The sequence below is a fragment of the Gymnoscopelus microlampas genome (assembly GCF_963454915.1).
Source record: "Gymnoscopelus microlampas genome assembly, chromosome: 18".
NCBI classification, from domain to species: domain Eukaryota; kingdom Metazoa; phylum Chordata; class Actinopteri; order Myctophiformes; family Myctophidae; genus Gymnoscopelus; species Gymnoscopelus microlampas.
In genome coordinates, this window is record NC_139955.1 from 30745075 (window position 1) to 30768167 (window position 23093).

A 23093-nucleotide genomic window follows, 5' to 3' on the forward strand; every position below is an offset into this window, starting at 1 on the left:
AGAACAGAACAGAACAGAACAGAACAGAACATTCACTTCATTTCGTGATACCTTTGTTTTGGTAAGGGATAACTTACGCTAAAAAGTATAAATTCAGCTTAACACATCACATTTCTGTGTCCTAGGCATCAAGCCAAATTAGTGGTAAATGAGTCTCACCACCTACTGTACTGTGAGTGACCTTTTAATGTTGAATGCACCCCTCTGGGTGCTACTCACACGCCCAAACAACATTAATAACTATTTTTGTTTTTCAAAGGTCATAACAGTAGATCGTGACTAAGGTTTGGATTTAATAACAATAATTTGTCCTATGATTTAATATCCAGTTCTGCTATTTTCCCACTTTCCCCACTCTGGTTTTTGACTGTTGTTCTGGCTTTCTGGAGTCTTGTGATGTATAGATGTACCGCTCACAGCCAACCTCTGGGCACGTTCTGTGTTTTTCTGTCCAACTAATGGGGACACCCATAGTTACAACAGACATACATGTGCAGCACACTGTAGTAGGCCGGATGCACCAAATAAAGTTGCTGTGCTTGCCCATTGTTCCAGCCACTGACAGGCTGCTGAATATGTAATGTACATACAGTAGAAATCCCACATGCCCTGCTTTCAAAGACAGACGGCCTACTATATCTTGGTTGCTGAGGATCTAATTATTTTAACTGGTGCAGTGACCCATAAACGTGCATCTGTACTACCTTACCTGGTAAAAAAAAAATTAAAAAAATTAAAATCACCCCAAAAAAAAACCCACAATTCAGTGGACACTTTGATTGAAAATGTCACATAGCACCATGAGTGCATGCAGTGCATTTCTAGTATCAATGGCTCACTTGAGTCACATTACTTTATTGGGTATCATACTTTACTCAGTGTGGTACACTAATCTAAATACAGGTGTTGAATAATCGGTATAGTGATGCATCGTGTACTGTAAATATTTCTAATATGATCTACTTACAGCTTCACCGAAACATGAACGTTTACATTTTTGACTGCTGGGTGAACATTTATATCTATAAATGCTCGAAATCCCTGATCGACTAAGAACTCGCCGGTATTGCATAACCGGAGGGGCATGCATTCCCAACGGGCATCATTCCCATCAGCCTAGTATTGAGTGATCTAAATGTGATGTAAATGAACCACATAGATTAATCAAACAATCAAAAGCAAACAAATAAACAAAAAACAGATGTATTAATTATGAAAATAAAATCAGTTCCATCACTGGAGTGGATTGTCATCCAAGAGCCATGCTACAACCCACAGAGCTGCACAGGACCAGGTCTCTGTAGCTTAATATCCAGTACTCAAATTATATATTCTCTTCTAAAACCTCACCATCAGCCCCATAACCACTTAAAGGTTAGTTGACCAGTATTTCCGCCTGTACACCAAATCTCTTCGCTGTAAATAGCAGATCTACAAGTTCACAACACGTCACGCTGTGACGTGTTGTGAGCTTGATATAGATCAGCTATTTTCACAGAAAGTCATCTCCAGAACAGCGACGCTATGATTGAAGTGGTAAACTAATGATATACTTGTGTAGTAAGTAAAGTATTGAAAAAGTGTTTTGGATGGTGTTGGATGGATAGTAAATAAGATAAGCCTTAAGTGACAAATTTCTCTCATCGTAGTACTGTTGCTGCAATGTCGTCGCACCTCGAAGAGGAGTTGTTCCGAAAATCCTGCAGTGTGACTGCGGTGAAGACAGACTTAGACATTAATTGCTATACGTATTTCATGTAAGTGGTTGGCACTGCTTGCAAGCTTATACTAATATGCTGTATGGAAATATATCTGTATCCTTTCTTTTGATGAAGCCAACTTTACCTTCAACTACTAATCATATGGGCGCACAAACAAACCGAGTACAAGGCCATTTCTTTTGATGTAACCGATGGTTATTATGAAGTACAGTACATATTGTATACGAGGCTAGATCAAGCTCATTTGTTGTCCAATTGCGACTGTCCCGGTTTACTTTCATCTGAGAGGTGACGGGAGCATCAGTCACAAGTTCCCACTGCTCCTGCGGTGTGATGAGCATCGATTGCAGAGCAGACAACATTTACAACGCCCAGATTTCATTTCTTCCCAATCAGAATCTTGACATACGACATATGTAGTTTAATATCCCGAGCCACCTCTCGCTTCCTCCTCTCTTACAGATCAGACTGATCTAAGGGCTGTTCATTTTGATGTTGCCAATTTAAAAAAAAACAAGTGTGTGTGTGTGTGTGTGTGTGTGTGTGTGTGTGTGTGTGTGTGTGTGTGTGTGTGTGTGTGTGTGTGTGTGTGTGTGTGTGTGTGTGTGTGTGTGTGTGTGTGTGTGTGTGTGTGTGTGTGTGTGTGTGTGTGTGTGTGTGTGTGCACACGCGTGTTCCTGAATGTGTGTGGACCCTTCTCTACGCCTTTTTTTCACCACAATTCATAAAGGAGAACCCAATCCCACTCGTTCCGGACACAAGGGTGAAAAGCGAGGTTGATAACAGATCAAATGCACTGCTGGAATACTAACGCCGGTCCGACTAGATTACTATGGCTGTTGTGGGAATGTGCCAGCGTTTTCTCATTCGCCCTTGAGCAGAGGCAATAAAGCAAGCAGGAGGGGGGGTGGGGCGGGGGAGTGGGGGCTAAAACGTTCGTCTGCTGTGGGCAGCTATAACTCTGAGAGCCTGGGATGGGATGTCTTGGAGAAGGGGAAAAAGTATGGCTCTTATAATGGATAGAAAGCCTCCAACTCTGAGAAACAAAAGCTACACCACAGGATGAAATCATTGAAGCGGCCCGGACCTCCCCACTCCAGCCTTAACCATATTTTATTGTGGCACCATCGAAATTATATTAAATTACCTGCATCACTTCCTGGTTGAGCAGATGAAAGACACCAACTAAACAGGATAGTGAGAACAGCTGAAAAGATCATTGGTACCTCGCCGCCATCCCTGTTGGACATACCACCAACATTGCATGCGCAGAGCTTCCAGCATCATCAGTGATGCAGACATGCAGTCTGGTAAAAGATACAGGGGTATCCGCCCAAGAACTACCAGTAGTCCAGGCAAACTAGCGTTTCAAATCAAAGTAATGTTTTTCACCATACATCATTTCTATTTCAGTTAACCACTGAACAGCTTTTCCCCCTGGCGGTTAGATTCTGCCCTCCCTTTCCCACCCATTCGCTTATACACGCAATAAAAGAAAATCAAGCAAGGTGCACTGTATGGACTCTAAGGACTCTAAGGTTGTTTTTATCTCTCAAGACAGATTCTGCTAACAGTACAATATTCTGTAGGTATAGCCTGCCCCACATATATTAAAAAAAAAAAAAAAAAAGGAATCGTCTTAGAAAAGATAAGAAGAATTAATCAGACAATGCCTGCGGCATGAATGGAGAGAAGGAATATTCCTGCGCTAACCACTATGTTCTCTACGATCTAAAACCAAGAAGAAGAAAAAAGAAAACGCCTCACCGTATGCTGTACAGCACGTTGCCATTTTTGGAGATGCGCAGTAGCTTGTTGTCGGTGGTGACCTCGTGGAAGTTGGCGCCCTTCTCGTTGGCGAAGAACAAGTCGGGTTTCCAGATGGAGTCCAACATAGATGGGTCCAGGTCCAACGAGTCGTCGGGGTACTCGCTGTAGGCCAACCGCGGGTCGTTCCACTGCTGTCTCAGGAAGATGTTCACCCTGTAGTCCTGTTGTGGAGGAAGAGGTTGGATGAGATTAGATCAGTGGTGGAATTAGTACTCACATCTTTCACTTAAGTAAAAGTATCAATGCCGCGATAAAGAAATATACTCTGTTACAAGTAAAAATCCGGTATTCAAAATTGACTTGAGTAAAAGTACAAAGGTATTGGCATCAAAATATACTTTATGCAGAATGTCCCATTTCACGTGTTTTCAAATGTATACAAATCTTTAGAAAATAGCAGATCTACAAGCTCACAATGCGACTCATTGTGAGCTTGTAGATGGGCCATTTTCAAATGTCCGCAATGTATATACGGCTGAAATGGTTAATGTATGTTTTGCAATAATAATCAAAATCAAAGTAACTAGTAATTCAAGCTTTCAAATAATTGTAGTGGAGTACAATATTTGACTCTTAGATGTAGTGGAGTAGAAGTAAAAGTATTAAAATTGTAAATACTCAAATAAAGTAAAAGTAACTCAAAATTGTACTTAAGAACAGTACTTGAGAACATTTACTTAGTTACTTTACACCGGGATTAGATTAGACAAAGGAATCAGGAAGAATGAAGAGAGAAGTTTAATAGTCGAGAGATCATTTCTACTTGTTCTCACACATTCGGCTCGTTACTGAATACACATACTGTATAATGACAGGTGAAAGGCAGATAACATTTAATAGTTACACCACACTTTAAATGAAATAAAAGACATTCTGAGTTAAATTAAGGCCAGGAGGGAGGATGAGCAGTAAAAAAGTGAATAAGCAGAAAAAGTGTAATGGCTGAGACAGTCCACCCCATTGCTATCATGAGAAACTATTCAACCTGTTGTCATGAATGGGAAGAAAGTAGATCAGATTAGGTACAAGTCTGAGATTAAGATGAGGTTAGAAGGAGAGAGACAGGCCAAAACATTGAAAGAGGAGAGTTTAGCCGCTCAGAGAGTACTTTTCACTAACAAGATGTTCCATCCTTGATACTGAAGTGCCGTATGCTCAAAAGATAGACAGATGAAATCAGAAAAAAAAGGAAGAGCGACAAACAGCATGAGGAGTGAGAAGTGTAGTCGAGAATCCATTTATCCCACCGTGGTTCATTCTGTGATCCCTATTTCCGTGAAATAGGTAGATGAGATGAGATTAGATGGGGGAGAGGCAAAGGAATGAGTCGGAGATAGAAGTCTTGTCGAGGGTCTGCACTTATAATCTCAAGAGGACGTGTAATCCCCGGCCCACCCCCACTGCAACATCCTGAGTGTTCATTTGAAGCTGCACTTCGTACCGTCTCCCGTGCGAGCTCTTAATGTCTAGCGCAGAGCAAAGAGAGAAAGCTTGTTTGGGTAGGGAGGATATTACACATTGAGCTTCAAGCAATACCTCATCCACAGGATCTTAATTTCTCAATAGAACAGTATAGGGAGACCATCTCTAAAATATTGTTGTATTCACTAAGAAGGTTATGAATTGCAGCTTTAACTGGATTTTGCAGTGTAGTAGATAGACAGCCAAACACATACAGACAAATAAATAGCTTGATAGATTGATAAAATATAAATAGATCTGTAAACAGACAGACAGACACAGATAGTCATATAAGAACTGTGTTAAAAAAATAAACAAATGAGCCTGGCTGTTTGACTCATATGGATATGAAGCATCAACTGACGGCGAAAAAAAACAAATTTTACCCCCGCCTAATGAATTACATTTTCACCAGAAACAGACTGTATCAAATATGAGTGACTGCCTATCGTAAACAATACAGAGCCACCTAGCACCGGGACAATTTGTTTATTTTTGGACCACAATTCTTATATGAGACGATTCTAAGATGACTCAATGTTATTCTCCATAGAGAAATTACTTCAGTGACCCAGGGGATGAACGAGTGACGTCAGGACTTCTGCACTCTATTGTAGTATAAAGGAATTCAGTACACAAATCAAGAACATTATGAAGATGAAGAGGGACATTAGAGGGAAGCTGAGTGAAGGCAGCTGAAGGTCATCCAACTGTCAGAGAACAATGTTCTCTCATTAGTCCAACACCGGAAGATGGAGAGATACAAAGGACGGAGAGATGCACAGATAGATGGATGAAAGATAGAGGGTTGCAGGCAGTGCGTGTGTCAAAGACAAGGCCTGCTGGCCTGGATCCATACATTTATACCCGATGGCTTTCTGCACTTTCTGCCACTGATCTGCAGTACAAATCAAACACCTCTGAGGCTCTGCCACTTCCTTAGAGTTGGATTCCATTTCTCATGCTCACTCTGTGGGCATGAGAACAAGCAATGTTCACGTACTCTGTTAAGCCAGCGCCAGCGCCACCCGCCCACCCACCAGGTAGTCAACGCCAGTGCTTTTACATTTGTATTGCATGACAACATGATGCCAACTCGTAACCACCCTGTAATTCACCCTGCCACAAACAATAAGGTGAACTTTGACACGTGTTTGATGTTTGAACGCTGTTTTCCAAATCATCTTCAATCAACTACTGTACTGTAATTGTTTGCTTGATTGTCTGTGTGTGCGTGCGTGCGTGCGTGCGTGTGTGTGTGTGTGTGTGCGTGCGTGCGTGCGTGCGTGCGTGGGTGGGTGCGTGCGTGCGTGCACTGTCTGCAAATATGTCCACCATTTGACAAAAGGTGTTTCTAAGTCAAAGCCTATGTTGTTTTAATGACATCTGCTCCAATCTCCAATCTCAACTAGTAGGTTGTCAGTAATAGAAGCTGAGCCTGTCTGAGGTTAAATCTGCATTTGTTGTACAGATGAACTTACAGCAGGCGCGTTTGATCCCCTGAGCTTAGACTGTTTAGCTGAAAAGGGGAAATCGATATGTCGACTGTGCATCATAGCTGTGAGTGGGTGGGTGGTGGTGCTGTAGGTACAAAGCTTCAGTGTGTCTGTATCTGTATCATGTATTCATGAATTCACTATCTAAAACAATCAATGTGCATATAAATGTTGTTAGATATTCTCTCTGTCACCTCTTCTTTTTTTTCTTTCTTTCTTTCTTTCTTTCGTTCTTTCTTTCTTTCTTTCTTAATTCCTTCCTTCCTTCCTTCCTTCCCAGGCTGCTGCTGCACCCACTCATTTTTTCACTCCCCAATTGTCAATTATTCTGAGAATATGGAGGGAGAAAGGGGGGGGGGTGGTGCTCATTGCCTCCGCCATTCCGGAACCTTAATTAGGGCTGTGGCGGCAGAAATGCATCATGGGAGATTAAAAGGTACGGACAGTGCCAAGACCCCAGCGGGTGGCATTTAAACCGGCAATCAGCGGCAAAGATGGAGGGAGAGAAAAAAAAGAGAGGAAGGGAGCGAGATGGAAGTAACGAGAGACAGGTGGAGGGAAAGAGCTAGAGAGAGAAGAAGAGAGTATAGATAGAAGTAGGGGAGTAAGAGGGATGTAGAGAGACACAATAGTGGGAAGGAGGGGGGAGAGAGGTGAAAGAGTGAGACAGGAAGGGAGAAAGATAACAGAGAGAGAGAGAGAGGGAGAGCGAGAGAGAGAGAGAGAGAGAGAGAGAGAGGAGAGGGTATCAGGTGAGGTGTCGTTAGTGGAGGGCATATCTCACAGCAAACAAATGAGCTTGACCTTTATGCGGCGGTTGTGTCTTAATAAATAATCAAACTGCCAGCGCAGAGTGGAGTCATATAATGACTCCACTCTGCCCTGGCACTTTGATAACTTTGAAATGGCACTTAAATGAGAGCTATCTGTTGACAGGGAGGCAGGGAATTGAGGGAGGGATATTAAAGCGACCGTATGCACCTCAAGGATAATCAGTCCGCACCAGCTGACGGCGTGCTACCAAATTGGAAAGGTCAGAAAGCTGGCTATTTTTCGCCATACTGTGTAATATCCCTGATGCAGTGAAAAAAGAAAAAAAGGAAAGGTATGACAACACGTGGGAGTCCCACGACTGAACGCTCCTGCAACATCGTTGCTGCTTATGTCCCCGCAGTTCTACTGTAGGCTCCTTCTGTACTCTGTCTGCACACGTGACATCATACAGTACAGGAACATCCCAGCGGGGGTCGGGTGGTGATCATGTACAGTATGAGCATATTGAGGACACGCAATCTCCTTCAATTATCATTCTGGGGGCATGTAGGAATATCTGTCACTTATTCTCCCTGAGCCTTATTTCTTGGTTTATCTACTTATCCGCTATGACAACATACGGATACTGAGCAACTTCTTTCCATGAGGTTACGCCCTGAACCCTTGAGTAAAATGTTAACATAGACATTGGTCTGTGTAGATATGAAGTATAAGGGAACACTATATTTACTATTACGCATATATGGTCACTGTTGGGCAGAAACCTTGTATGTCCAAAACCTTACTTTTCAGGAAAATGAAAAAAAAAGAACCTGTATTCCAATGGAATTGTTAATACTTCTCATTGGTAATTTGTAAAATATTTATAAAGCGCACAGACAGACATAACCACTTTCAAACTTGTGTCTCTGTTTTGGGCATCTCATTATTAAAAATTGCAAAAATAGCTGCATCGCAAGTCAACGCGCTGTGAGCTTGTAGACCGTCTAGTTCCGCAATGACATACTTCATTATGATGACTATAAAATTGGCCATTCACTTATAAAAAAAACATAAAAAGATGGAGATACAAGGTTTCTGTCCCAACAGTGACAATATGAAAGGCAAGGATTACTGCAGGATTCCCTCTATAGAACAAAGTATTGACTTAGCAATGCTGAGCTGACCAGTGTGTATTTGACCATTGTTTGTTCATTTGTAGCGCAGATGGGGACTCTCTCCGTGGCAGGCAATCCTCAAGCCAATAATGGCTGTCATTAGTTCACTTAGATATGAACCGTTATGGGTGAGTGGATACTGCGGCATAGTGCTTCTATAGCTTAATGTTTATACTCTGTCAATTGAAGTGACATTGAGGATATTGTGGCCCACCACAGCAGCAGCACCACCACTGCTGCTATAGAAAAGGTAAAGTTAATAGAACATTAGCGGTTAGCTCAGCTACAGTGCACTATACCCTGCACTGTAATGGAGCCGTATCTTTTGCACTCTCAAGATTTAAAATTAACGTTTCGGATTTTTGCAGTGTACATTCAAGGAGCCCCCTTATTTTTAGTCCCTAACACCTGCACAAGCATCTAGACGGGAACAAATCCCAAATTCAAAATACTTTACAATAGTCTCATCAGTTTGTTTACCTGTGTATTGGCCTGTGGAAAAGTGTTGTAATTACAGGCTAATTATGTCTAAAATATGCTATGAAGACATGTGTTTTAATATTATCATTAATCACCAACGCGGCATTATGTCCTTGCAACACTTAACGATTGTTACTGTCATTAATTATCTAAGACGTAATTTGTTGGGAAATGCAATGAAATTAGTGTACTGTAGCAAAATAAAGTTTAAAATAATGTTATCAAGCATCACCACTTTTGATTGGGCACTTTCAGTGCGTTTTCTATAGTTCATGCTAGAATAAGGCCTTTGCCATATAAAAGTGCTATCGTTACCCTGAAAATTAGCACACAGCAGCACCACTACCTTTTGCTGCTACAATGCAATTACAGAGGAAACCACTGTACTTACACAGCACCTCAGCTCATTTCAGATTACATTAGACTCAGACGGTAAAGCACAGATGACGGTAAAGCACGCCTCCCCCCCCCCCCCCCCCACACCCCCCTCTCTCTCGTAACAACAAGGAGAACAGAAACAGCCATATTCTAATACCAGGGCTGTCATATAGCAAGATGTCTGCAACATTGGCTGGGGGGAGGAGGGAGGCTACGGTGGATAGGTAATAACTCCCACATTATGGCCGCACATCTGCTCCGCTATACGCTAACATGACACAGAGCGGAAGGATGGAGGGAGAAGGAAAGAGAGAAAAGGGTATGAATGAGAGAAAAAGGAACACGTGCTTAGAGTGCACAAATCACTCTCTTAATGCTTAATGTGCGTGTGTGTGTGTGTGTGTGTGTGTGTGGGTGTGTGTGTGTGTGTGTGTGTGTGTGTGTGTGTGTGTGTGTGTGTGTGTGTGTGAGAGAGGGAGAGAGAGAGAGAAGCTGAAGCATGGTGAATGGCTGAAACAAGAATAAAGCTGCGTTCCACGGGGGATTTTCGTTGAGCACTGCGCCATTCCTGTGTCTCCATCTATCATTGTGCTCCACGAGCCTGAGCTTCTACTCAGCTCTGCTGTTTCACCTCGGAAGAGGAGGGGGGGAGGACGACGGGGGGAGGACGGGGGCATGGATGGTCTGAAAGGCCGTGAGCTGTTTAGAACCACAGAGCAGAGCACACTGCAATGAGCAGGATCACTGTATATCACACAGTGGAGCAGTACAGCGGGATCCGTCGCTTCCGCCGCTGCCTCGGCTCAGCTGTACAAAATGTACTTGGTCTTATTCGAACGCCCGTTTTATTTTATGTGTAGACACACCACCGCACAGGATGTGATGTAATCGTCCCTCGCCGCTGTTCAGGACACGCGCGTTACCAAGAGCCGATCACATGTTTATATGTAAAGAAGAATGTCATATCTCTTGTTTAAAAAAAAGAGAAACAGAGAGAAGAGAATGGATGAAGATGGTCCATAACTAGAATACAACCTCTGTTTTGTGTGTGTGTGTGTGTGTGTGTGTGTGTGTGTGTGTGTGTGTGTGTGTGTGTGTGTGTGTGTGTGTGTGTGTGTGTGCGTGCACACACACACACACACACACACACACACACAGGGATAACTATCTATAATAATAATGATGTGAGCATCCACACATGAATGATAACGTTCTGTAAACATTCGGATGGAATTGATTGCCTGTCAGTGTTTCTATCATTCATAACATCACTCTGTAAGTGATCCAAACGATATCGTTCACTATACCGTAGTTGTGGTTAAAGTTGTGCTGTGGACTCCGTCCACGCTATCATTATAGTTCTTATTCTTGGTGTGGATGGTCCTTTAGAGTTAAAGTAACACTCAGGAGTTTGCTCTCAGGCTTTTAAACCTCAGTGATATCAGTGGAACACATCATGGTTTCTCTACAGCCCTTATGCAACGAGTGTTTTTACTGACATTCATCAAGTACTGGCTGGCTGCTGCCTTACAGAATATGGAGTGATTTCTCATAGCTACTGTAATTTATGGACCACACGCGCGCGCATGCACGCGTACACGCGCACACACGCACAAGCATATACACATACACGCACACATAATGGATTCAAGCCCAAGGCCAACTCTGACTCTTGACATTGAGTGATTTAAAAAAAAAAGTTACAAAGTTTCATTCTTTCTTTCTTTCTGAAATAAACCATTAGGTGCACTGTGGCTTGTTGCTAGGTGATATGGCAAACAGAGAGAGGGAGGGAGGGAGGCAGAGAAAAACGGAAAGAGAGAGACAGAGAGAAGGACAGAGAGGGAGGAAGGAGAGATGTGGAGAGAAAGAGGGGACGCAAGATGAAGAGAGGAGAGGGGTGGTGAGAAGGGAAACGAGAGAGAGCGAGAGAGAGAAAGAAAGGAGAGAAAAGAGGAAAACAAAGTGAGAGAGACGGATAGACGACAGGGGTGATGAGGGTTTGGAGAAAAACACATATTCTATGTTGAGGTCAGCCCTTCATTTCTCTCAGCAAATTAAAGGCGTTTCTGAAGGAAAACTCATCTAACATGCCCCTACTTTTCATAACATGTCTGAGGTTTGCCAGTGCATAGTCATTAAAGCAGCATGGTTCAATGTTTTTGATAGTCACAAAGCCTGAAAATAATATGCGTTCATTGAGTCATATGTGTATATACTGAACGTGTATATGGTTATATGGTTTCATTGCCGCCTTTTTAGTTGTAAAAAGGCAGCATGGCTCAAAACTCCTCCAAAGACTTCAGCCTGATTAACACTCCATTGCATGGCAGTATTGTGGCACGTGACAATGCCGGTGCTAGTGTTTCTTGCGCAAAAATAGACAATCTACAAGCTCATATAGCTAGGCTATTTTCATCACATGACACCATCGTATGACAAAGTATAAATCAGGCTTCAAGGCTTCCCACCAAACGGCGCTATATGATCTGTTGAAACACCTTGGCACGTTCCTCCCTCACTACTCCGCCACCAGCAGATCAAATGCAACATGACCGGTAGTAGGGTGCATGTGAAGGGGAGGGGGAGAGCTGGCATGCTTCGACACCCAACTAATTCCAAATAATTCCCCTTGTTTATCAGTAGAGGCCATGTATCGCACAATGAGGGACTTTAAAAGTAGTTATACCTCTGCTGGGACAGTTTGAAATCCCACTGCATGCCTTAAATGTGTTGCCTCTCAAACAATCAATCTCACTCTCAGCTGCTGTTCATATCAATTAAGGGAGCAATTACAAAAGGGAATTGGAACACCCACTCTCTTTTATTTCAAAACCCACAAAACTAATCTGCTTAAAAAGTCACTTAAAGAATTTGAATGGAAAGTAAAGTTGCCAGCTGCTTGCCTGTGTGTGTGTGTGTGTGTGTGTGTGTGTGTGTGTGTGTGTGTGTGTGTGTGTGTGTGTGTGTGTGTGTGTGTGTGTACGTGCACTGTACTGTACTGTACTGTACTATAGCTGTGTATCAAATGACGGAGCACAAGGCTGCTCATTAGCCAGCTAGCCCACTAACTTCGTCTCCCTGGGGTGTCATACCTTCATAGGAGGGTAAACAATTAGGAGAGTGATGGTGCATTCCGGGGGGAGTCAGAGGTGTGTGTGTGTATGTGGGGGGGGGGGTGGAGGGTGTCCCCGCCCCCGCAGTGAGAAGTCGGGTGTGTAGTTGGATCATTATGCCGTTAGACATATGAACCACTGCAGTCCTTTTTCCCGCTAAAGATTTATCGACGGAACCCGTGGTCGCACTTGGCACTGCACACATGTACACGACTCTATGTCCCTTCTTCTTTACTTACTGTAGGTTCCTGTCTCTCTCTCACTCTCCCTGTCTCTCTCTCGCTCTTATTGCCTGCTCTTTTTTCTAATCCCCCTTTCACCTGTTTCTCAATTTTCTTTCTCATTTAATTTCTCTCTCTCTCTCTCTCTCTCTCCCTCTAAAGTAATTTCTTTTTCTATCTCTGCCTTTTCATTTGGCCCTTCCCCCTCTCCTCTCCTCCGCTCCCCTGTCTCACATCTTCTCCTCCTCACTGCCCTGTTTCCTTTCCTCTCCATTTCTCCGCGCTTTGCATCTGTCGTAAAAGGCGAGGCGGTGGCGGCGAGGGCCACTCGGATCAATTCCTCCAGCGACGGGGAGGGAAGGGAGTGGAAAATCTGGAGTTTGTTCTGCATGAGCTGCCTCTGCAGTGGCCAGCAGTTTCGGAGCAGCGCTAGCCAAGCGTTCAACACAACCCAGACGTGTCCACTGTTCAAATCCTGAGTGTTCATTTAACTTAACTGAGAGTGTACAGATGTAACCGAATGGACCATAATGGTCTATTTGGTTACATTTACAATATTGGAGTTACAAATGGATACATTTTACTGTGTGGCTTGTAGGACGGCGGGGAGGGTGGGTTGGTGTATTTGTTTGCGTGGTGCGGGTGAGATTATGATAATGTGTGGTTGTGGAGGTGCAACATCCTGTACAATGCAAAATCCCGACTGCTAATTTAACTCTGAGATTGTGAAAATGGACCCGTTAAATTCCCTCCTTCCTATACCCTCCTTACTTCCTTCTCTCTTTCCTCTCCCTACTCACTGCTTCCTTTAAGTCCTTCTTTCCTGCTTCCCTTTCCTCATTCCTTCCTGCAGCTGCTTCCTTCTGTGCTTTCTCGCTTCCATGATCCATCCTTCCTTTCCTTTTTCCTTCCTTTCCTTTTTTTACATTCTGTATTTAAGTCAGTCAGATGAGTTTACACGTCAAAGTGTCCCTGAGCAAGACACTTAACCCCTAACAGCTGGGTGAAGCTGTAAAGGCCCTTAAGATGGGATCAGAAAATACTCCCCCTCCCCCTTGCGCTGATTTCTCATCTTTCTAGGACCATAGGAACATTGCCTGGACACTATCCTTCTGTCAGCTACTCAGTCCTTACCATTGCTACTTGTAATGTTGGTTGATCTAGGAGCTAAAGCTTATTTGTATGTGTTGCATGCATGCGGACATGTTGAAAGCAAATTTAAGAGCTTCACCGCAACCCATATGTCTTCCGAACAGAAAGTTACAACACTGAGACAGAGGAGGCTGTCATGACAAGTTGCTGCTCGCCAACGGTGCTGCTTATGGAAATTTCAAAAATGAGACAAACGATGCACCTTGAACTGAGATGACTCCAGCTCCAGCTACTTGGACTTGGAGGAGAGCGTCTTAGTGAAGGGACATTGATGAAATGCCTGCTGTGATGTGTTGCTCACGTAGGCTGGATCATACGATTAGGAGGTCACCTCTAATGCCTCTAATGATTTATTGCTAGTTGTGCGCTGTTGTCTCACTCGAAAATAGCAGATCTACAAGCTCACAATGCGTTGCGTTGTGACGCATCGGGAGCTTGTTCGTCTCCTGTTTTTGGAGCGATACACAGGCGTGTATATACAGGTATAGCATAAAACAGGTTTAACGCTACCTTGCTGTTGTCTGCGGAGCATTATACACCAACATTTCATTGATTGTACTTATATGAGTGATAAAAAAAGACATCTTTGAATTTAGAATCTTTGAATTTCTTGTCTTTTGCATTCTCGCATGACTTATTAGCGTAATGGCCACCGTGTGAGTATGGGCAATAATCTGAGGGGCAGGCAGTGACTGTGGAGGTATGGGTGGAAGGCCCTGGTAGGATTTGATCAAATTAACTCAGGACACAATGTAGTCAAACAAGAGTTCTAATCCCCAGGCCATCGATGGATGCCACGATTTTTACCGTTAGAGGCAAAGTTGAGCCGGTTCTGTTAGGGTCTACAACAGTCACGGAAACCATCATAATGTGCACGCACGCACGCCCACACACATTTTACGCACGCAATTTCTCCATTGCCTTTGAGAAGCATGGCAGCCCTTCCGTAATGTTGTTATGCAAATGGAGCTTCTTCCAAATGATGTCTTTTAAATGGGAGAATCAATGAGCCGCATACATTTCAAAATACTTAAATAAATGGTGAGGCTTGTAATTTTCCATAAAAAAGGAAAGGAAGAAAAAAAACGAATGCATGCACTGAATATTAAAGCCATCATGGTTTGAATTGATCACGTCTTTTGGAGACGTAATTATGAGAGCCCAAATTGGATTGGGGAATGAAATTTACATTTCTTCCCTTCTCTCACACACGCGCACACACACGCACGTGCGCACACACACACACACACACACACACACACACACACACACACACACACACAGACACACACACACACACACACACACACACACACACACACACACACACACACACACACACACACACACACACACACACACACACACACACACACACACACACACACACACACACACACTCTCTCTCTCTAAGAGTTTAAATCTAAGAGGCAATATTAAAAAGCTATATCACCTCTACAATAAATGTGCAGACATCAGGAGTGCTCCAGTGTCTTATTTGAGTGCCCAGGTAAAAAGCTTTTGCTTCTATATTAAAATGTGGTATCATAAATAATTGATGTCGCACACACACACGCACAGACCAACACCTGCATCATGAAACTGTATTGATTAACTTACCATTGTTGTTTCAGCAATAGACCCAAAACTGTTGATAAAAATGTTGCAGGTTACGTTTACAGGTGGACCTGCAGGAGGAATGAAAGAAAGAGAGGAGGGAGGGAGAGAAAGAGAAAGAGAGAGAGAGAGAGAGAAAGAAAGAAAGAGGGAAAGAGATCATAAACATCTTATTACAACAACAAAAGAACGAAGGAAATCAATTTCCATCTCCCCAAAGTCTTAATAAAAACCGTGTAGGTAACACCCCTCCCCACCGCCATATCGATAAACAAAATGTCACTTCGTACAGAACAACTTCAGGTAAAAGGAGACCCTCAAAAGTATCAAACACCCCCCCCCCTCCCCCCACCCCTTCCCGAGGCCCAAAGAAATGAAAATGTGCACTCAAGGTTGGCAAGGTCAAAGCAAATAGATGGCGCCGGAGGTTTGTCGAGGTCCACTGAAAACCCTCCTCTGTATTACCTGCTTGTACAAACACAAATGCGATTACCCTGCAACTGGAGTTGACTTCCAATGAGGAAGAAGTGTAGAGGACATCCAGAGAACAGGTCCAACTCCCATCTCCTTCAGGAGTAGACAGACTGATATTGAGCTCTGAAAGGCTAAATCATATTGAGTAACATCCCTCTCCTCCGGGGTGAGGGTAGTGATGGTGATGGTGGTGATGGTGTGTGTGGGGGGGGGGGTACATGGCTTGTAGGTTGTTCAGTACGTTGGTTTGATGCCAGGCAAGGCCTGCCTTGTGCGGTCTCAGACCACAGAGCTGTAATTTTCTCCTTTAAAAAGCGGAACGTATGGAAAAAAAAACCTTTGGGGTGGCATTGATCGTTTCATTTCTGCCACTGGACTACAAGAGCCCGCCAACATGTGGGCAAGACATACATTATTATTGCTATTAAAAGAAATTCAAACCTTTATTTAATTCTCAAAGGACACTTTGAGGGCTAAACCATCTTTTAAATGGTGCTGAGATTACAAACAATATCTAAACAAGCAGAGAGTAAAAAAAAAAAAAAGCAAATGCATTGAAAATAACAAAAAGTCACATCACACATGAAACATCATAGATTTAAACTGTCCCAAGGATATAAGTGAGGATATACGAGAATCCTCACACAGGATTATTTCCTGTGTGAGAGCATTACATGTAAAAGCAGTTTTTCCCTATAGGTCTGAGGTAATTCGGGGAGCCTGGAAGACAATACAATTACAATTTATGCATTTACTAGCCGACCCTTTTTACAAGATTGACTTACCAAATGCAAGGACAGTAAACAGCATGACCTCTAGTCAACCAACATCAGGCTAAGTGGTTGAGTAAATAGTGTCAAATAGAGTCTACAAAGTAACTAGAACGGCAGGTAGACATTAAATCAGGCATCTAAATAGCATACCTAGTATTGGTGAAAAAGCAAACAAAGTATAACTATCTAAATAGTACACTTAGAATCTGTGAACAAGCAAATAACATACATCTACTGTATCTAAATAGGCAACAAAGGCAGATGTTCATGACAAAGTTTGTCATGAGCCTTGATCATAATGACGATTCTGTGTTACACTCCGTCAAGCGACAGTCATGGCTTCATAAAAGGTAGCGTCACTTATGGTCAAAGTTCTGCCACGCACACATACATAAAAACATACACAAACACGCACGTGAATCCATACAGTCAGATTTACATAATTACACACACATTCTGCGAATGCCAAAAAAAAAACCCACAAACATACTGTATACGGGAAGACAAACAGCGTTGTGTTTAATGTCTCTAATTCTCATAGCCAGCGGGGAGCTGTGGATGAAGGAAGGGCTATGGATTATTTTGATGGCCAATTACTCTTCCTGTCGTACGCTCTGAACTGCTGGAGGCCACTGAAGAGACATATCCTCTCAGAGTGCCCCCTCCTCTCTCTAACACACACACACACACACACACACACACACACACACACACACACACACACACACACACACACACACACACACACACACACACACACACACACACACACACACACACACACACACACACACACACAGTTAACCCACAAACTTAAAAAAAAATAACGGGGACAAAGATGTACTGTTAAGACGAAGAAATCATTAAAACTAGCCCAGGGCTACTCGCCCCATACGTGACTTACATATACAGCATCTAATTAAAGTGGACCATAGATTACTCACTCACATGATGGCATGAGGAGAGGACGCCAGAGTAATCAAAAGATGGATTCTTATAATCAAATAAGGTTGGCTGTCATTCTAAGTAGCACGTTTGAATGATGGAACTCAATCATCTAGTTAGAGTTACATGAACTGGGTCTGCCCCCGGTCACAGACCCTGTTCTCCAGTTAGTTAACATACTGTAGCATCACAATCTGTCTAACCAATTTAAACCTACAGTATATGCTGTATACATCGGCTATTTGGAAAAAATCTTGAACAAATGTGATTTTTTGTATTGTATTTTTGAAAGAAAAAAAAAACACACACACACAAATCTTGTATGGGGGTCCCTGGCAAAAAATATTTTCATATGGAGGTCCTCCAAATACTATTAATTTGGGGTCCTTGACATGAAAAACATTAATAACCACTGCTCCAGTGTATTCATTTGTATTTATTATGTATTTATTTCCACTATGTAACCTAAATTCTTGAATATTGAACATTATGTCACGGTCGAATTGGAACTACCTATTGGAACACATTTGGTCTGAGCTTCATTTTTTATATTAAGGATCCTCATTAGCTGTAGAAACCAGCTAGTCTTCCTGGGGTCCGCATAAAAAGCAATCACAAATAGAAACCATCATTTCAAACACAGAAAATAAAAACAGAAAATAAAAAATAGAACTCAACACACAATAAATAACTAATCAATCAACATAAAGAAAAACAAGAAAACATAATTATCACAATAATCAGAAAATGATGAGAAGTTCTCCATTGTCTATTGGACAAAATAACTCACCCAGTTTATTAAAATGTTGATTATCATCATTTATAGACGCGCATAGCAGTATTTAATAAAGACATTTACCATGCTGATGATGAAGCTATTGTTTAGGCCTTCAAAAACATAATAAGTGTCCTTTTCAAAAACAGGAAACAACTTTTGCATTAAACTTCTGGAGAGCATGGAATCTCAAAGTTGTAGGGTGCAAAAGTCGTATGCGGAAGTGCAGAATAAAGTCAACAAACCCTGATGGAAGGGGGGCATCTGGGTGCCGCGGGGTAAAGTTCCTGCCCACCACCATGGAGACTGAGGTTCTATTCCTCCACGGTGCCTCCGGCTTGGCCAGGCACTTCAGTGAACACGATTGGCCATGTTTGCGGGCGGGTAGCTGGCAGAGGAGGGCGCTCTCTGTCGCTGCCACTGGCAACCCCAGCGGCTGATAGGTTTCGCAACACTTAACAAATCGTTGCTGTTGGGTGGAATGTATGTCCAAAAACCATTCCTTTTTTAAATTATTATTTTAAAAACATTTTAAAATAGTGAAAATAGCCAATCTACAAGCTCACAATGCGCCTCGCGACGCATTGTGAGCTTGTGGATCTGCTATTTTCACTACTTTTGTGTGACTTTTGTACGATGAAGTACTGTAGGCCATTAATTAACAACCAAAAATCATACATATTTTAAATATGGAGATACAAGGTTTCTGCCCAACAGCAAAGAAATCAGTGAGACTTTGCCCTGGATTTGCTACAATCACAGCATTCAGCACCAAAAACACAAATAGAGCCTAACTAGAAAAAAATAACATATATATATATTTAAAATAGTGAACATATCCTTCAAGTTCCAATTTAATAACTGATTGGTTGAAACGCGAAAATGTCACAACATCATCCTACATAATTATGTAATCCATAGGAATTACATTTATGTTTTAAAGGTATATATAACCAGGGATATTGAAGAAAATTATACACACAAATCATGTGATATGTAACACTATAACACTATCCAATACTGTACTAACAATATAACTATGTGGCTGGACACTGAATACAGTGAATGACTAGCTACACTGCATTACACACAATACAGCCAGGCAATGTAAAGTGAGACTGTTGGCTGAACATATCTCCAGCAGATTGTGGGCCTTTGCTGGTATTTATTTCAATGAAAATACTCCCACCTACGTATACTGTATATAGACATGCGAGGGTGTGTGTGTGTGTGACATTTTCAAACAATCAATATTATTACAGGCTGTGACATTCTCTGTCTCAGCAAATGGAGCTGCAATAACCGCCGCTGTACACAAGGACTATAGGGGACTGAATGACTTAATTCGCTTTCACTTGCATCAACTCGACATAGGAACTCAAACTCAAAAGGACCGCAGAGTTATGCTTAATTTATATACTGTAATATGACGACGCATAAATCAGGCTCTATTCCCCCAAAAACTCTTTACAAATGGAAGGTTTTATGAAAAAGATTTCCAAAATCTCAATCGCATGGGAAAAATCTACTTGAAAGTGGTATGGATTTGTGCAGGTTTTAATGGCCCATCAATAATGAAATGGCTGAGACAGAATGCCCCATCACACAGTAGATTAATAATAGTTATATAACAAAAGATTTCCAAGCCCAGCTGCAGATTTCCAAAATCCAGACCACAGTCAGTCTGCATTAATTGAGACGTTAGCTTCATTTCCAGCCTAACCCTGCTGTGGAAAAAAAATGACCTCGTGCCTGTGATAATTCTAACCCATCCCGAAGCCTGATCAGCATTTAGAGTGTAACCATTTTTAGACTTAAAGGAGTAGTTCACCCAAAATTACTTATTTTCTATCAATTACACACCCCATGAAGCCTTGAATTCATGGAGACTTTATTGTTTTTGTCGCATTCTGAGTCTCCTACTGACCGATGTCCCGGTCATCAAATTATTGGCTCAGGAATGCGACAAAAACAAAAAGAATCTCCATGAATTCAAGGCTTCGTGGGGTGTGTAATTGATAGAAAATAAGTCATTTTGGGGTGAACTACTCCTTTAACATAGTTCCCTACTGCGTTATGGTCCCACGTCTGTCTCTCTCTCTGTAGCTGCACAATAGGTGGGAGGCGAGCGGGGGATATAATAATTTGTCTTTTCTTGATGTCCCTTGCGGTGTGTGACGCAAGCCTGGGGAGAAGGCTAATGTCACCCCCCTTCCCCCCCGTCCCTCCTTTCTTCACGGCAGTTCACTTTATAGCCATCCAATGAAGGGGAGAGAGAGAGGCAGAGAGGGAGAAAGAGAGAGAGAGGGAATGAGAATGTTCGCTTTATAGCTTTTCAATAAAGCCAGAAAATGGAGATGCAGCAGAAAACAGAGAGAGAGAGAGAGAGAGAGAGAGAGAGAGAGAGAGAGAGAGAGAGAGAGAGAGAGAGAGAGAGAGAGAGAGAGAGAGAGAGAGAGAGAGAGAGAGAGAGAGAGAGAGAGAGAGAGAGAGAGAGAGAGAGAGAGAGAGAGAGAGAGAGAGAGAGAGAGAGAGAGAGAGAGAGAGAGAGAGAGCGCGCTAGTATTAGAGCCAGAAAGAGGGACAGCTCATTAACTGTCAGGGAAAGTAAGGCCAGCAGTATGAGTCACACCGTACTGTAGCCCTGAAATGATTTGCCTTACTATGAGTTTGAATAACAGAGTAGTCACTGGGACGCACGCAAGCACGCTGCACGCTCACAGGCGGTCACACACGCACGCACACACACACACACACACACACACACACACACCCACACACACACACACACACACACACACACACACACACACACACACACACACACACACACACACACACACACACACACACACACACACACACACACACACACACATTAATTAAACGTACACAGATGCACATATATGCTACATTCTGAATAAAGATATGAATTATATGCACATCCAGTCGCAAGGACACAAACACAGAACACATTAAACAAATATCCCCATTTGCATGCAGATCACAGCTTAAACTCATATTTTAAACCATATGTATTTTCTCTCTCTCTCGCACACGCACACGCACACAGGCACACAGCACACACAGCACACACAGCACACACAGCACACACACACACACACACACACACACACACACACACACACACACACACACACACACACACACACACACACACACACACAGAGCAGTGTGAGCTTAGTTGGCACGGTTGAGCAAAACAAGTCTTCCATCCTAAAGAGGTGAGAGTGTCTGAAATGATCCCTCTCCATTTAAAGTACAGTAGGTGACGACAGCGGCAAAGCAGAATGAAGCAAAATGATTGGCTGTGGGCCCACAGACGTGCTGTTCACTGACCACAGTCTTACACAGAACAATCATCAGTTTCAATTTAACTCTGAGAGTGTAAAAATCTTTACACTCAGAGTTAAATTAACACTGAGGATTTTACTGTGCACTGTAATGTAGTCAATGGCCTAAGTTGACAGCATGAGCTACATTATATACAGCAATTTGTACTATTTCTCTATGCATTAAAAGGTAATTTACAGTAAGTATAATTATTAAACAGTATAATGCCCAACATAAAAGACGTAATATCGTAATTAAATGTGAATGTCTCAGATAGATGTAAAACAAATGCTTTCTTCTTGGCTATTCAAATATCTACAGTACTTCAATATGAATGTAATGTAATCCCGTTGTAAAGATAATCTGGTTGGTGATACACCAAACAAATACTTAATATTTCTAAACATTCAGAATGTTTATCATGAAATGAGAGCTGTGCCTTGCAGGAAGACATTAAAGACAACATAAAGTCTCAGCAATGATTCTACCATATACTCAAAGATCCCATTAAAATGTTGTTGTTTTTGGCAACAATTAGTAAAGATAATAACAATAATAATTTAATTATTATTATAAAATAATAACTAATAATACAAACTGTTCAGAAAGCAGATTACAAGAAGATTATAACATGCTTTACATAAAACAAAAGACATGAAATAAAATCAACAGAATAAAAAGCACAATTAACAAGAGCAGTGAAAAATAAAGACTCATTACAGAGTCTTTGTTGAAACACATTTTGTCAATTTAAACCATCTCAACTGCAACTTGAAAATGTATCAATAACTGAAAATGTTATCTGAATTTAAAATAATCGAGCAAACAGGGTTAAAATGTATTGAGTTTACTGTGAGCGTTTAAAAGTAAACCTGATTATTTTTAAACAAGGTTTAAACTTTTTTGCATTAATATCTCATCTCATCTTGAACCCACTATATAACTTCTATCCTCAGGCATCGGACCTGGAACTTTCTCTAGTGTCGTGTTAGTATTTGAATCTCTCTTCCTCCTGCAACTTAACTCCTGCTGAGTCAAATTGCCATTGGATCATGCTCCAAGTCTGGCGACTGAGCACTGACTCTGGAACGGGGTAATGAAGACGCTAGCATGAGCCCGGCGTAGAGGGCAACTGCCCTTGGCAGTGTTTCATTTATCTGCCTGCCAGAACTTTAATAAGACACGATGCTCTCAGAAATTTAATAAAACATGTTGCTCTACCCCTAATCCTAAGTAAGTAAGTCTACCCCACCTTCCCAAAAGAGAACAAGTCAGACATATTGTAGTTGACAGGTGGAACTAAAGGGCAGGGACATTTAAATTTATGATGAGGAGGACATGGATTTCAATTCTGATGAACTAAGGAACT

General features: G+C 42.1%; 1 protein-coding gene across 4 annotated transcripts in view; it reads right to left on the bottom strand.

Annotated features, from left to right (window-relative positions):
* The window catches only part of glra1 (glycine receptor, alpha 1), a 119217-nt gene that overhangs the window by 55558 nt on the left and 40566 nt on the right, over nt 1-23093 (bottom strand). For all 4 annotated transcript variants that reach the window (XM_084041001.1, XM_084041000.1, XM_084040999.1 and 1 more), the window contains 2 exons: nt 15407-15474; nt 3489-3712 (listed from right to left, as the gene is read on the bottom strand). In XM_084041001.1, the coding sequence (XP_083897127.1) occupies nt 3489-3712; nt 15407-15474 (292 nt within the window). The remainder of the gene's footprint in view (nt 1-3488; nt 3713-15406; nt 15475-23093) is intronic.